The following is a 14,988-nucleotide window of genomic DNA, read 5'->3' on the forward strand; positions in this document are numbered from 1 at the left end:
TAGTGCCTTGCAAGGCCGTTCAAAACAGAAGAGCTGCTACTGGTTTCAACCTTTTCCACGAACTCCGGGTCGGCTGCTGCGACGTGCGCAAGCGCTGGCTGTTCGCTAGTTATTCAGACTCCAGAAGCCCTCGGGAAGGGCTCTGCAGCTTTCCAGGGCCAGGCTGCCTACAATACAAGAGACGTGGTGGGTCGCACCAGCCGTTTGGGCAGGGGCTTTGCATCACGCCAGCCCCAGGGGGTTGTTGCATAAATAGGAGAAATGTCTCGCCGGGTGATTCACGGACGCACGGCGCTCACGCACGCATAGCGTAGTTCTTGGGTTTGTGAAACCAAGGCAATTTATTGCTCATAAACTTGGCAAACAACTTCTTTAACACAGCTCTTTGCAGAGGGCGGGCTCCTAAACCGCAGCACCGCAGCATGAGCAAACCACGTGCGGATGCTCTAGCGGCCCGCCGGGCTCCCTGGAAGACCAGGAGGTAGCCAGGTGGGGCGATGATACCCAAGAAACAGGGTGGAGATGGCTCGTGAGACGCATCCAGGCTGCATTTGAAATCCAGCTGGGCCTGTAAGGGGCAGAAAGCTGTTGCCACCCATTGCGCACTCTGCCGGGGACGTGCGCGGAGCGTGGCGGGACCGCGTCCCGTTTCTCGTGGGCACACGTCGCCTCTCCAAAGCGCCCTCGGGTTTCCCAGCCGGCCAGGATGCAAAGGGCTTCGCTTCACGGCTCGGGACCCTTCTTCAGGCTGAGAATAGCCCCCGTAGGTAGAAAATCAACTTGGTTTTGCGCGGAGGAAGCTGAAGGCGGATGTCTGTGACTTGCTCTCCGATGTGCAGATACAGCAGGATTTCTTCCCTGGTGGTGTCAGGCGGCGGAGAGACAGGGAGGGGTAGGACGCTTTCTTGGTTACGTAGCAATGAAGCTTATCATTCCAAAATCGGCTACAACTCAGCAGCCTCCATGTTTCGGGGATGTATTTGGGAGCCGTGTTGGTCTGAGAAACCAGTGGCCCTCGGTGGTCAGGTCCAGGCCCCCGCCCTGTGCCTCCTGGGGAGCTGCAGGCCGACAGCCACGGTCCCGTGCTGGGTTTTCCCTCTGACGCATTGCAGAATTTGGGGCAGGCTCTTTAAAAAATGGTTTAACGTGGGGCCGGAGCGCGGCCCCCTCCCACCGCGCCGCGGCCAGGGCGCAGCCACGTCCGTCCTGCGGCTGGGAGACGGGGGACCGGCTGCCCCGTGAGCTCCTGGCTCTCTCCGGCTCTTGGGAAAAACTTCCATGAGCGCAAAAAATCCCCGAGCGAGGCGCGGGGCCGTTCTGGCTTGCTCTGGAGCTGTTATTCCTGGAGCGCTCATGACACCTGCAGCCGTCTCCAGGTGTTACAGCCGGGTGCAGGCTTCCCCCTGAATGCTCAGCTCGCTCGCGCCGGTGGAAGACGTCCCCGGCTGAGTTTGCCCACCCTGCTCTGCAAGCGGCTGGGCCCGTTCTCCGGCGCCTCGCTTCGGCCCCCGGGACCATCTGCGGCCCTGCCTGCACCCACGCAGCTCTTCCAGACAAACATCCCGAATCCAGCCCTCCCCTTGGGTCACTGCTGCCGCGGTAGAAAACCCGCCGACTCCATCGGCATCCAGCTGTTGGACGCTGTGCCGCCAAACGAGTGCTTAGACCAGGAGCCAGGCCCCCTTTGGCCTCGTGGAGCAAAACGCACCAGGAGCCTCCGGTCCGAGCCACCCTGCGGCTCTTCTCCCGACTCCGGCCGGCTGCACCGCTGGCTTGGCAGCCCGCTCCCCGGCTGCGCGCCCAGACGGTGCCCTGCGTGTCCGCAGGCCGGCCTCCAGGCCTAGCCGCTGCGGCAGCCTGCTTCATGACCCGGGCGCTGCCCCTCGGGTTACAGGTCCCTGCTGGTTGCGGGGACAGCAGAAAATAGGCGAGCGTCTCGCATCCCACGGACCCCGCAGCAAGGGGCGCGCGGCATCCGGGCCGCGTGGGGCGGGGAAGCCGCCCGTCTCTCCCCAGGGGCCTCAGGCTCTTTGCCGTGAGGCTGAGCCCCCCTTGTCTTTGTGCCGTCCAAGCCGCGCGGCGCTCTGTGCTCCTGCAGCCGGGCTGATTTGGAAACGCAGCGTGAAGGGGAGATGCAGCCCGAGACCCTGGCAGCTCCCCCCGGCATCGGCCCTGCAGGCCCCCGACTGCCGGCGAAGCAGGGACGTCCGAGCCTCTCTGCAGCTGGAGGAAGGTTTTGGCCAAGGAGGCCTCCTTTGTCCTCTTCTGTGCCCCCCCGGAGGAAAATCCTTCTCCCCGGTGCCCAATTCGTTCCTCCTCTGCGCGCGAGCCCCCGAGCATTCGCCCTGGCTTCCAGGCGGGGGCATTGCACAGCAAATCGGCAGCAGGCCCGTGCGACTAGGGAACTATTCAATTCGGATTCGGCCGATTCGGATGCCAGTGATTCGGGCTGGAGATCTGAATTGTTTTTCCAATTCGATTCGGCCGAATCACTTTGGAAGATGCGGAGCCAATTCGGAGACTCAGCCGTAGAGTATAATGGGGAATCAATTAGATATCTATAATGTTGTTGTCTTTTGTCCAATTTGAATGAAACGTGCAGAGTTGGTAGCTTCTTCTGAGAGCATGACGCCTGCCAAGTTTCAAGGAGATCGGTGCAGGGGTTTGGGGGACTTTGTGGCCTCAGCAAGAGCCACCGCCCCTGCAGTTTGCACCCCGCTGTGGCTTAACACACACGTGACACGAGTTTTGCTTTCAGAAAGTTTTGCGGCGCGGTTGCCCAGAAACCCCTGCACCGGGCTCCTTGAAACCCAGCACGCACCCTGCTCTCAGCAGCAGCTACCATCCCTGCACATTTCATCTGAATCAGCCAAAAGACAACAGTTATACATATTTCATTGATTCCCCATTATATATACCCTATGGCCAGATCTCCAAATCTTTTCCAAATCGATTCGGAAAGCCTATAGCTTCCAGCGATTCGCTATGTAGATTCAGCCTCCAAATCATCCGAATCATGAGCTGAAGCTTTGCACAGCCCTTAATTCAGGCCTGCGGGGCCGCGCGCTTCCCTGCCCCCCCCGCGGATGCGCTGGTGCCGTCCCCGCGGGGAAGAGCGCGGCTCTTTTTCCCTCCTGCACTGTCCGGCTTTGTCTGCGGCTGATGTGCAAGTGCTCGCCTTGCCGCGACATCCCCGGGGAGCCCCATCGCAGCTCTGCCCGCCCCGAGTCTCCGATGGGGACCGGGCTTGTGGTCGTCTCCAATTCACTGCTGGACGCCGAGCAGCCCGTCTTGTCACCAAGGGTGGACAGCCAGCAGCCGGGCTGGACCCAGCCTCTCGCACGGCCTGCCCCGGAGACCTGAATGCAGCTAGCGGGAGCAGTGGGAGGGGACGGGCACTGGCAAAGGCAAGCCCCGTGATGCCTCCTCCGTGCCTGGCTGGTCCTTCAGCCTATGCAATGGGCAGGCGCTGCTCTGCTAGCTGGCCCAGGGCACCAGTTAAGCCTCTGGAAGTCAAAGGGCTTCCCCCTCTCCTGCTCCGGAGCAGGGGCCTGGTGCACGGACAGGGGTATCCCCACCCCACTGCAAGCCAGAGACAGCATCCTCCATGGGCTCCAGTCCTGCCCTGTCCCCCAGGAACAGGCAGACGCCAGCCCGTGCCCCTATGCCATCCCCAGCCCCAGTGGCACACGACCAGTGCGCTTCCCAGTGACTCCATGTACCAAGTGTTGCCTATTGCACCACGGTGGAAGGACGGGCGTCAGCACTGGCTAGTTGCACACCCAAGCTCTTGTCCTTCGTGCAATGCCTGGCCCTGGCCCTGCCCCGGGCCCCAGCGTGGCAGTGAAATCCTTACTTAACAGGCCACTCTGGACACCTCTTCCCTCCCTATGAGCTCTGCAAGGATGCTCAGGGCCTTTGGGGCTCTGCTCCATGGAGGTGGGGAGCCTGCCACCATGGCAGGGCTTTCTCCACTTCCCCGGCGGCTGCGGTTCACTGGCCTGGCCCACGAGCAAAAGCGAGTCGTCTACCCCACTGAGGCTAAGGGCCTTGCATAGGCAGCCCGTTATGCCCCGCGCTGGGCGCGGAGCAGGGCAGCAGCATTCAAAGCAGGGGGTTTAGGAGGGCACGTCCCTGAGCAAAAGCGGCCAGTGCCCTGGCTGCCCGGCTCGGGCTGAGAGACAGTAGCTGCGAGACCTGCGAGTCTCCCACGGCTGCCTTGGTTTTACTCAGCCCTTGGTTTCACGTCGCCGCGCTGGCTCCGGGCGCCAGGTGCCCCGGCGAGCTCTGCCTGCAGCATGCGGCCTGCCAAGCCGGGGCCCACAGCTAGCTTTGCAGGCGAGAGCTGCTCGCTGCGGCTGAGCCCAGCAGATGGCACTCGGAGCCCGCTGGAAGGAGCGCGGCTGGGCCGTGGGCAGCTGCACCTGAGCTGGCACTGGAGGAGCTGCTGCCTTTCCTTGAGCTTTCTACGCGAGGGCAGGGACCGGGGCCGAGCACCACGATCCCCCGTACACTGAGCAGTTCTTTGTCTGTGCCTTGCTGTGGGGCGTCTCACACAAACACTCCTACATGCATTGCATACATACATATGTTTTTATACGCACACGTGTGTATATAGGTATACACCTGTATATGTGTGTGTGTGTGTACACATATACATGTGCATATACTTATACACGCACACGTGCCTACACTTACATATACAGACATATGTATACACACATACATATATCTCTACACACACGTGTGTGTATATATATGTATGCACATCTATACACTTATACATGCACATTATACACACACACACGCACGCACACAATTTTGGAGGTGTACATATACACACACATACATATAAAGAGATATATATATCTATACACACATACACGTGCGTGTATGTATATACACACGCCTATATAGATGTGCATCTATGCATACACACACACACGTGGATATGGAGGGATTGTGGCTGTATGGCCAGCGTGGATGATCTCTTTGGTCTGCAAACATGGAGTGGACCGGCAGGCCCCGTCCAAGCCCGCAGTCCTAGGTCGTGAATGGTTTGGGTGTCTTTGCTCACGGCTGCTTGGAGCTGAGAAAAGTGGGTAGCACAACCGCACATCCTAAATCTCCGTGTGTGGACCTGGGCTAGAGCCAGAGGGCAGGGTGCCACCACCACAGCCTTGGGGGAGCGCATTACCAGCAGAGGACAGCTCCTGCACTGGAGTGCACCTCGACCTCTGTGAGGGTAATGCCCCCCCACCACCACGTTGTGCAGACCCCGGGGGGCCTGCCTGGGAGAAAATTTTGAACACCTCTGAAATGCCCAGCCCGCACCGCTTCTCACCACTTCTTTCCTGCTAAGGACTAGGTGTTACGGCCCAGCCGCAGAGGTTCAGTGCGGGGAGAGGGTGCATAACGCAGGACACGGCCGGCCGGGAACAAGGGCCCGTGCTCGACCGGCTACTGACGGCAACTGTTGGCAGCGGAGCCACGTGAAGAACCCTTTTAATACCTGTGAAACGTTGGTCTTTAAAATATCATTCCAGCTTTTTGAGGGCAGCCTTGGTTTCCTGCACCCCTTAAACCAAGTGTGGAACCGCTGCCTCCAGTCCAGGCCCTCGTGTATCGTCACGTGCAGTCAAGCTGCATCTCAATTATTCTTCCAGCAAGACGCCTTCGTGCCTCACCTCAATAGCAGAGCGTTTCATGCAAGACACAGCAGGAATTGCCACCTGTTCCCCTAATAAAGGCTTCCTTCCTCCTCCTGAAATCAGACTGTGAATGGCATCTTGGTCCTTTTATTGTTATTCAAACCCTCCCCACTGCCAGCTGGGGAATGGTCTGGTTTCAAAGCACTCATTCAGACTCTGGAAACCTGTGACTTGCTATTCACCAGCCACAGAAAAGACAAATGGCTGAAAGGAGCCAAGCAAACCAGAGGCACGAATACCTTTGCGTCCAGTAAACCCGCCTCGCTTCGGGTTCATTTCATTGCAGTGCCCCAACACGCCAACCTCGCCCAGCAGCACCCGTTCGTGTGCACAGCGACCTGATGGCTATCGGCGGCGGGCTGGGGGCGGGAGGAGAAATGATGCGGTGCATTTAATCGCTGTAAATCAAATGAGCTTTTCATCTCAATGCAAAGGCCTTGGCAACATGGCAACACGCTGGTGGTTGTGCATGTCTTTTATTTTTGTCTGTCCGGAGCAAACTGGCAACAGGAGCCACCCATGTCCTCGAGCAGCCCTCCGGCCGGGCACGAGCTGAGGATCGACAAGGCTGAGCACAGGGAACCGGCCTCCCCTCCCTGTCCCACGACTCACTCGAGGTGCGCGCCAAGGTGGCTCTGTGCAGAGTTGCCTTCCCACGCCCGCCTTCCTCCCCTTTTGGTGGCAAAACGCTGGCCACCCTGTTGCAAAGCTCACACGATGGAGTCGGTGTACGCCAAGGGCCATGCCACCAAGAGCAATGCCCTAGCCTGGGTGCTGGGGCATTTTCCCTATCCAGCGCAGAGACTTGGGTTCCCCAGTAGGCTCCAGAATTGGCAAAGCAAATCAGAGGTGGGCATGCTTCAAGGTGCTGAGGGGGTAAGATGTGTGCAGTCGCCTGGCTGAGGAGGGAACCGGGACTAGAAGCTGGGCTCCTATGCATTGAGCTACCCTAGGTACCCCTGGCCTGGGAGAGCCCGAGCCTCGTGATCAGCCTGGACTGGGTAAACACCCGGCTCCAATCACTTCTTCACGGCTGCTTCTTTGGGAAAGACTCCATGCAACACAGCGTGTGGGGGCATCGCGGTGTCCTACCATCCGCATCAGCAACCGTGCTACACGGTGGGCTGGGGCACAGCCCTGCAGCCACCTCTGCTCCAGGAGGTTGAGGAGCAGGGGCACCAAGGAGAAACAAAAGGCTCTTGGACCAACATCTTTGTCGTGCCCAAGCACTCACAGTGCCCTGGGGAGAGAAGAGGCCTGCGGTCCCCTTCCCTGTATCTTGAATCCTGTCCAGGCAAGAGAGGCCCACTCCACAGCAGCCCTTAGTCACCTGCCTGGCACGGAGGACGACCGTGGATCAAACCCCTCCTTCGCTGCCTCTCCCAAAGGGAGCAAAAATACCCCGCACAGCATTTCCCCTTCACTGCTGTCGCAATTACCGTGACCTCCCACAGCCTTGGCACAGAGGTTTGCGATCTAATTCTTTCAGGGTGAGATATCTGAGGAGAGGAGGGCCTCTCTCTCTGTTCCCGGGACGTGCAAAGCTGAATCTGCAATGGTCCTAAGCTTGTTAACCCATCCTCTGCACAGATTACCATATTTTCCTACATACAACAGGCCTCAGATTAAAACAGGCACCTTGTTTTTGAGAGGCAGAATCGATTCATGGACTGTCAGGGGCTGGAAAGGACCTTGTAGAGCATCTTGTCCAGCCCCCTGCACCAGGCAGGAAAGACAACTGGGGTCAGGTGACTCCAGCGAGGTGACCGTCCAGTCCCCTCTTGAAGATTTCCAGGGTCGGTGGCACCACCTCTGGCCCTACGGAGCTTATTCCACAGTCTGGACACCTTGACTATGAAGACATTTTTCCTAGTGTTAAGCCTGAAACAATCGTCCAGGAGTTTGTGGCCATTACTCCTGATTTTCCCCAGTGGAAATGAAGGAAGGAGAAATGCATAAAGGAGAAAAGATCTTTCCTTGTAGTAACTGGGTGCATCTTCACGTGCATTTACGCCGACTTAAATTTACTGCACAGTAAGTTACCACGCAATAAGCAGGACTAGGCTGTTGTCTACATGTGCCGGCATTATTAAAACACATTAACGCTGTGTGTGTGGAGTGATTTGGGACTAAAGTTAGTCCCAAGTCAGTCCACACGCACAGTGTTACTGCGCAGTAAGACATCTACATGTGCTACTGCGCAGTAACTAATCAGACATAAATTTGATACCTGCCTGAGGCAGGTATCAAATTTACACTCAAGTTGGTGTAAGTTGCCATGTTTACTGCACAGTACAGGTGTGCACATGTAGACATGTGCCCATACTGCGCAGTAAATGCACACGTGTAGATGCGCCCACTGAGTAGCACCCGCCAGGAAATCAAATACTCCTTGCTCTGCTCCCTACAAGCCTGCAGCAGATTTTGCTTTTAGCTTTGCCTGGAAAGGGTCAGCAATTTCTTGCTGTACTTCTCTCATGTCATGTGCACTCAAATTCCTAGTAGCATTTGAAATAAAGCTCCCCGTGATATGCAAGAAAACACATGCAACTGTTTTCTGGCCCACACCCGTTCCACAAGCATGGGCATTTTACTGAGTATACAGTGAACAAGCCCACCAGTTCCCATCCTTCGAGATAGTTCTCCTGATCTAAACCAACGCAGCTCCTGTGACGTCAAGGTGGCAACACCGATTCGTGCCAGCTGCAGGTTCCATCATTTTGTCCCTCCCGGTGCACTCTCCTGTGAACTCATGTTATCATAAGAAAAAAAAACCCCAAGAAACGTGCTTGTCTTTCAATAGTTTTACTTTATTGGCTATCACATGACAAGAGAAGAGGTCGGTATTACATGCAGCGGAAGACTGTTGTAGTTCTAGTTCCTGTGTTACATTTTTTTTTTCCTTTTAATAGTTGTAAACTGGTATTTTTGCCTGTAAAATCACTGCATGCAAGTTAATCTGCAAACACTGGTAGAAGAGGCGTATGCACCATTCCCGATCTCTAAGTGCATGCTTTATTTACAAGGGAAAGAAAATAGTTCAGGTCACAGATTGCCAACAGAAAGTCAGAGGAAACTACAGGGCGGATGGAGACGCTGGATGAGAGGTACACAATACTCAGAAAGTTGTGTTGGAAACGGTGATTTGGTTTTGTTTTTTGAGCAAGGATACGGCTCGACTAGAATTCCTTCAAAAGTAAAGCAGACGAGTCGAGCCTGTCAAGAGAGGAGATGGTGAGAAGTTGCCACAGTCAAGTCAACCTTTGTTTGCTTGTTCCGTGCCTTTATACAAAGCAGGCGCAGCCGCTAGGTAGCTTTAAGAAGGGAAAGCATTGCTTGATTGCCCTTTTTTGCTGATATTTTTTACTATTGTCCTATTTGGAAGGAGCGTCCCCATTCCAAGTTCGCACCATCGCACCTTAGAAGTACTGTGCCATTTCTAAGCATGCTGTAAATGCTAGAAGAAAACGTGTAAAACCTCATGCTATGCCACTATAAAAACTGTGAACCTGATTTTCACCCTGCGTGAAGAGTGCTTGACTTGGCAGGGCCAGGGGAGGTCATGTGAACACCTCTGGCCATTTCCGTTCTCAAATGAATGCTGCATTATTTCCAAGTTTGAAAAGTCAGCCCTGGTTACAGTCGGTTTTTTCGTCTCTCTCAGGTAAAATGGAAAAACCTGCACCAAACCTGGAAGCTGGGGAAGGAAGGATGAACTGACAGAGAAGGACGTACCTAGTTCAGAAGACTTAGAGGACTTCAGAAGCGAGCGGTTGAACGAACCGCTCACAACAATGGCACGATGGTAGGGAGAAGGCAAAATCCGGCCAAGACCCAAAAATAGTCAGAGAAAAAAAAGAACAATTCTAGTTTCCATCCTCAGCCCAGGTCAACTGTGATGGACGTAACTTGGGACTTTTGGATTCAATTTTGATCAGTGCCAGACTCCAGGAGAGCTATTAGGCATGAAAGAGAACAACAACCAGAGTCCTTTAAACTTTCCGTGGGCACAGGGCCCATCACGCCCTTTGCAAATGTCCCTCTAGGTGTCTTGAGTGAACAAACAAGTGACCCGGACACAGAAGACGCTCTGGAGAGGAAGGAAGGCGGGGAGGAATGAAGGGTGACCTACTGCTGGAGGTTACTGTGATTATTATCATTATGAATGGAGTTCATGCCAGGCTGCATTCAATTTAATCCTAACTGTGGCCTAGGAAAATGTCTTTGAGGACGAAAAGGAGACAGTAACATGGAAGAGCAGGGCCAAAAGGAACAGTTGCCAATGCAAAACAAAGGGAAAATAACAGAAAGCTGACCCTCATGCTCACCTGTATCATTGAGGGCCTGGTTAATACACCACCCGCGAGCAAGCAAGAGAAACAAGCAGCTTGCTTGGCTACAAAGTCCACGGGAAGGGGCACACAACTGGAGGGTTTGTCCAGGCCATCGCAGAAGGAGCCACGGCTTTGAAGACCGTGGGACACCTGGCACCTCCTAATGTGACCATCATCGACTGTTGTGCGCTGCGGGGCTTGGACTGAGAGCAGCGATACCCTGGCCCATGGCTTGGGGTTGGTCACAGGCAGGGGAAATTCAGCTTCCCGCAGAGACACGGCTCCTCCGGCTGACAGGGACTGCTAAGGGCGATGGTGCCCACAGCGCTTGGCGTCGCTGCAGGGCTGGTTGGGGACCAATGCAGAGCAAGAGCAGACTGCAGTATTTTAGAGACAGGAGCAGTGGGCCTTTGTTGGCATTCGCAGAACAAGGCAAACAATATTGATCGCTCTTAACCTTGAGAAAAGACGGCGAGAGAGCTTGCATGAGAGAGAGAGAGAGAGAGAGAGAGAGAGAGAGAGAGTACTCATCTAGATTTTGTCTGAGACATTTAAATTAAGACAGGAGCCAATGCTCCCGGTAACAATACACACCTATGTGCTTAAAAGCGGAAAAGAATCACACTACACGAGAGGACAAGAAACAATCCATAAACCATAACAGCAGCTTAAAGACATCATGCACAGAGCCCACAGCGGCGTGACGGTAGTGACGGAGGTTATCCCATCGAGCGATGCTCTTCCCAAACACCCGGGGACTTGCACCTGCAGCCTGCGACACGGGGAAGTCCTGGAGAAGGAGCCTCGAGTCTGCTGAGAAGAGCACGCCGCGGGCGAAACAGGATGGCGACAGCCCATGCGGGATAGAGGACCGGCTTTCCCTCTAGCTGTGGAAGTTAAAGCTTAAGAAAGATGTTCATAGCAAACTCCTAGGACTAGTAAACCCCACTGAAAAAAAAAGTCTAGGAGAGGAGAATAATCCATCAAAGTAAAAAAAATAAATAAAAGTAAACCTAATGACTTCAAGGTGCAGTTCAACTCCAGGACACACCACACAAAACCACCACGGCTGAGACTAGAGCGAGAGGGCGCCGGAGGCGGCGGCGCGGGACGACGGAGGTTTTCAGTTCTGTTTGACATGCTGAGTTTGTAGCGGACTGACAGTGTTTTCTTGTGCTAACGTTGACGGTGCTACACTCGAAGGTCGCATAAAACAGAGGGGGCCGCGGAAGGGTACAAAAAACATCAGTATCAATTCAAGAGCTTGTTGACTCTCCCTTTGTTGATATGAAATAAAACAGCTGAAGACAAGAAATTAAGCACGGGTTAAAGAAAATAAATGCTTCTTTTGCGCATAATACAAAGAAGCCCATCAGGATGAAAAAAAAAAACACAACATGAAGCTGGAAGACCTCTACCTGTCCAGGGTAATTTCATTAATGGTGATACTTGAAAAGAAAGAGAGACAATGTTTGAACGCACCAGCTCTTTGGGAAACGGTTCCCCCTCCGCGTGGCACAGTGAGACGAGCCCATCTGAAATCACGATGGAACAGACAGTATTACCCCACACGGGCATGACCAGTTCTGCCCTCGGCGTAGTTATTTGCTATATCATGGAGTGGGATGGGAGGTAGTCGCGAGTTGAAAAGAAGGGGGTGAGGAGCGAATGGGAACATTTCTAGCTCTAAAATTAATTGCATCTGGAGAAAAAAAAAAGCCCAGTAAAGCCAGATCTCTCTTGTTTCCCAGATGATTGTGGATCTGTATTTGCAGGTTTGGGGTTTTTTAAGTGACATAATACTGCAGGATCCTTCCTGTGGAAACTCAAAAGCATGTGCCACACAATTTGCTAGCGCTACAACACTGCTAAAATGAACCCATTCGGCCAAATAGCTAGTACTCTCAGGGTTACCTCTGCGGGCCTGACGGGGAAAATGCAGTTCCTTAGTGATGTTTCTAACAAAACCAAAGCAGAACCACCTTGTTCCTTATTGCAACTGAGGTATCGATATCAGGTGAACAGGACCGCCCAGTGTTGTGACACTGGCTTTCAACCATGCTCAGTGCTGAAAGCCATATAATGCAGTAGGCTCCGTGACTGCGAGCCCTCCAGACCAGAACGGATGCTAAAAGGACTTCAGTTAACACAGAGAACATACGGAGGAGGGGAAGGAGGTGGACACATGCAGAAATACAAATGAAAGGCTTGGGTAAAAGTGAGGATGGAGCAATGCGTGCCCAGGTGGATTAACACCTCAAGAAGCATGTATTTTCAACAAGGAGAAAAGGCAATCGTTGTACGAGGCGGGTGAGACTAGTGAGAAACAAGAGACAAATGGAAACGCACAGCACGGGACTATTGCTTGACAGAATTATGCGTCACTGGTCAGGGGAAAAAAAAGAAAGAAAGCTGGATTTGCCTATAAAAAAAGATCCGGGTGTTTTTTGGAAGGGGGATGATGAACAGAGCGAACGCTGGCATCAAGGAGATCCCAAGATGCGCACGCAAGGCGCAGATGTGTCGGAGGACAGACACGGGGGATCTACGGCGAGCTGGCAGGAGAGCGGGGGGGATTCATGAGAGACTTGCGCGGGGGGGAAGGCGAGAGACTCCTAATCGCTGGCAATGTGGTTCTCGTTCTGTAGAGTGTGCCAGCGCTCGATTTTCTGATCCTTGTTCTTCAAACACTCGTACCAGTGTTTCAAGCGCTCTCCCTTGGCAGTGATGCCCAACTGGCACCCACCTGGAAGGAAGCAAGCAGACAAGATATTTCAAGATGATGCTGGGCTTCCCTGTATTCCCATCCCCCCAGTTTAAAGCTGCACACAAAAACAACGCAGCACCGACCAACAGGCATGGATGCCCAAACCCCAATAGGACCTCCACCCACCCCTCTCTCTCAACCCGTCTAGGCCAGTGATTTTCAGCCTGTGGTCCACGGCACCTTGGGGGTCCAGAGACTATGTCTAAAGGGTCCATGAAAGATAGCTGTGATGAATCAAATGTACACAAATACCCACACGTTACAATTCAAAGGGGTCCGCACCTCTCTTTGAAATGTTTTTAGGGGTCTGCACATGAAAAAAGGTTGAAAACCACTGGTCTAGACAGGGAAGGCCTGTTGATCAGGGAGGGCACAGCCTGGTCTTTGGAGTCCGGGTCACCATCAGCAAATGGTGTAACTTGCTCACGCCACATTGTTCCAGCCTCTGCCCCATTATTGTTGGCCTATGCCAGCAGGAAGGGAGCATCGGGGTGCCCTGGGGCTTGGGGAGCAGCTGGAGATGTTCAGCCTACACGCATGGCCTGCTGGGATGCCAAGGGGTACATGTACTCAGGAGGGGTGACACGTGTGCCCCAGGATGTGATGCAGGAGGCGGTGGTCTTGGCCCCGCGTGGGCTCTGTCCGTGTTGCCAGTTGCTGGTGAGCCCCTGGCACACCTGGGCTAGGCTCCTCGTGCCAGCATGGGTAACAGCAGTGCAGACAGGGCGGCACAGGCACAAACTCTCCCGGGCACCTGCTGACCCCTGCATTGCCACGTTTGTGCTAACACTGCTCCCCCAGCAGCCCACGTGTGACACGCCTGCCTCTGTGGAGACTGTGACACTAGCAAGGCTGTACCAGGCGAACATCCTTGTGGGATCCCACAGTTAACACCGGGTAGAGTCCACAGGGCCCGCTCCTGTCCCCAGGTCTGCCGTGTGACGGCGTGGTGCAGTCGTGCATCACAGCCTCTGCCCAGACGGTCCTGCCTTGCAGCTGCACAAGGGAATGCCTTACATTTGCAAGCACCGGAGAGGAGCTCAGGGCATGGCATTGCAGAGTCATTTAAAAGCACCGAAGGCATCAAATGTTTAAAGAGAGCTGCTATAAGGGAGGGATGCATTCATACGCCGAATGTCGCGCCCTTCCAAGCAGAAGTGCCTGCAGTTTGGAGTCAGGCCCAGAAGCCTGACCACTGCCAAGCTTACAAGCAGAGCAAGCCGACTGCGGTCAGTCCTGAAACTTGGCCCCCCAGCCCCACGACGAGACACCGTGGGTGACCTCAAAGGGTTTGCTGAGAGAGTGCGAGCTTCCCACGAATCATCCCAGAGGCTGGAAACCTTCCACTCACCAATGTAATCGTTAGACTTGCCGATATCGTAATCCCAGACCGATATGTCCAGCGACTTCTTGGCCAGGTCACTGTGTTTTATGTCATAGAAGAACTCCTGGAAAAAGGACAAAGTGCTAAGATTCATGCCCAGAACCCAGCTTGCAGAGGAAACACAAGGACACGCTGTTAATGGATGTCAAGAAACGTCCTGGCATCATGGACACCGAACTGCATGCCAGCAGGAACTGTGCTCCACACGGCTGCAGCAGCAAAGACCTCAGGTCCAAATGCACTTCACAAATACACAAGCAATGTTTGCATCCATCTTACTCTTAAAATACCGGCCAGGCCCCTCCTGTCATGTGAGGGAGAAACAGAAACACAAGCAGCCAGAGTGTGGGTGGCAATCTCCCCGCTCTGGGAACGGCGCAACCTTTACAACTGTCCCTCTAGTACAGTCTAGAGGGTCAGGACTCTGCTCACTCCTCACCTCTCATGGGGCTATTTATAGAGGCACTGACCCAAGAAGGGCCAAAAGCATGCCGTATCGTGGTGCTGAGCATGGCAGCACTAGCACTGAAGTCAACGGGAAGTTGAGAACCGGGCCAGGAGTGATGCAGACACACCGACTGGCACAGACTCAGCAGAGCCAGGGGGTCACCCCCAGAGGCCTGGCGCCCAGCTCTCCCCGCTCCAATCACTGCGTGGTCGCCCACAGCTCCCGAACAGCCAAGCAGATAGTGCTGCCTTTCAAAAGCAATCGCGCAGACTGGACAAAAGCTGCATGAGACCCAGACTGGAAAGGAGCTGGGTACCCCCAGCTCTCATCAAAGCCAACAGGAG

The 14,988-nt window shown here is 54.4% G+C and overlaps 1 protein-coding gene across 6 annotated transcripts in view; it reads right to left on the bottom strand.

Annotated features, from left to right (window-relative positions):
• Positions 1 to 8,500: 8,500 nt before the first annotated feature.
• RPH3A (rabphilin 3A) overlaps positions 8,501 to 14,988 on the bottom strand; it is a 149,057-nt gene continuing 142,569 nt past the window's right edge. For all 6 annotated transcript variants that reach the window (XM_090062628.1, XM_090062630.1, XM_090062625.1 and 3 more), the window contains 2 exons: positions 14,164 to 14,260; positions 8,501 to 12,791 (listed from right to left, as the gene is read on the bottom strand). In XM_090062628.1, coding sequence (XP_089918754.1) covers positions 12,661 to 12,791; positions 14,164 to 14,260 — 228 coding nt within the window. In that variant the 3' untranslated portion in view covers positions 8,501 to 12,660. The remainder of the gene's footprint in view (positions 12,792 to 14,163; positions 14,261 to 14,988) is intronic.

The sequence above is a fragment of the Crocodylus siamensis genome, chromosome 9 (assembly GCF_052110815.1).
Source record: "Crocodylus siamensis isolate JL-2025a chromosome 9, ASM5211081v1, whole genome shotgun sequence".
NCBI classification, from domain to species: Eukaryota; Metazoa; Chordata; order Crocodylia; family Crocodylidae; genus Crocodylus; species Crocodylus siamensis.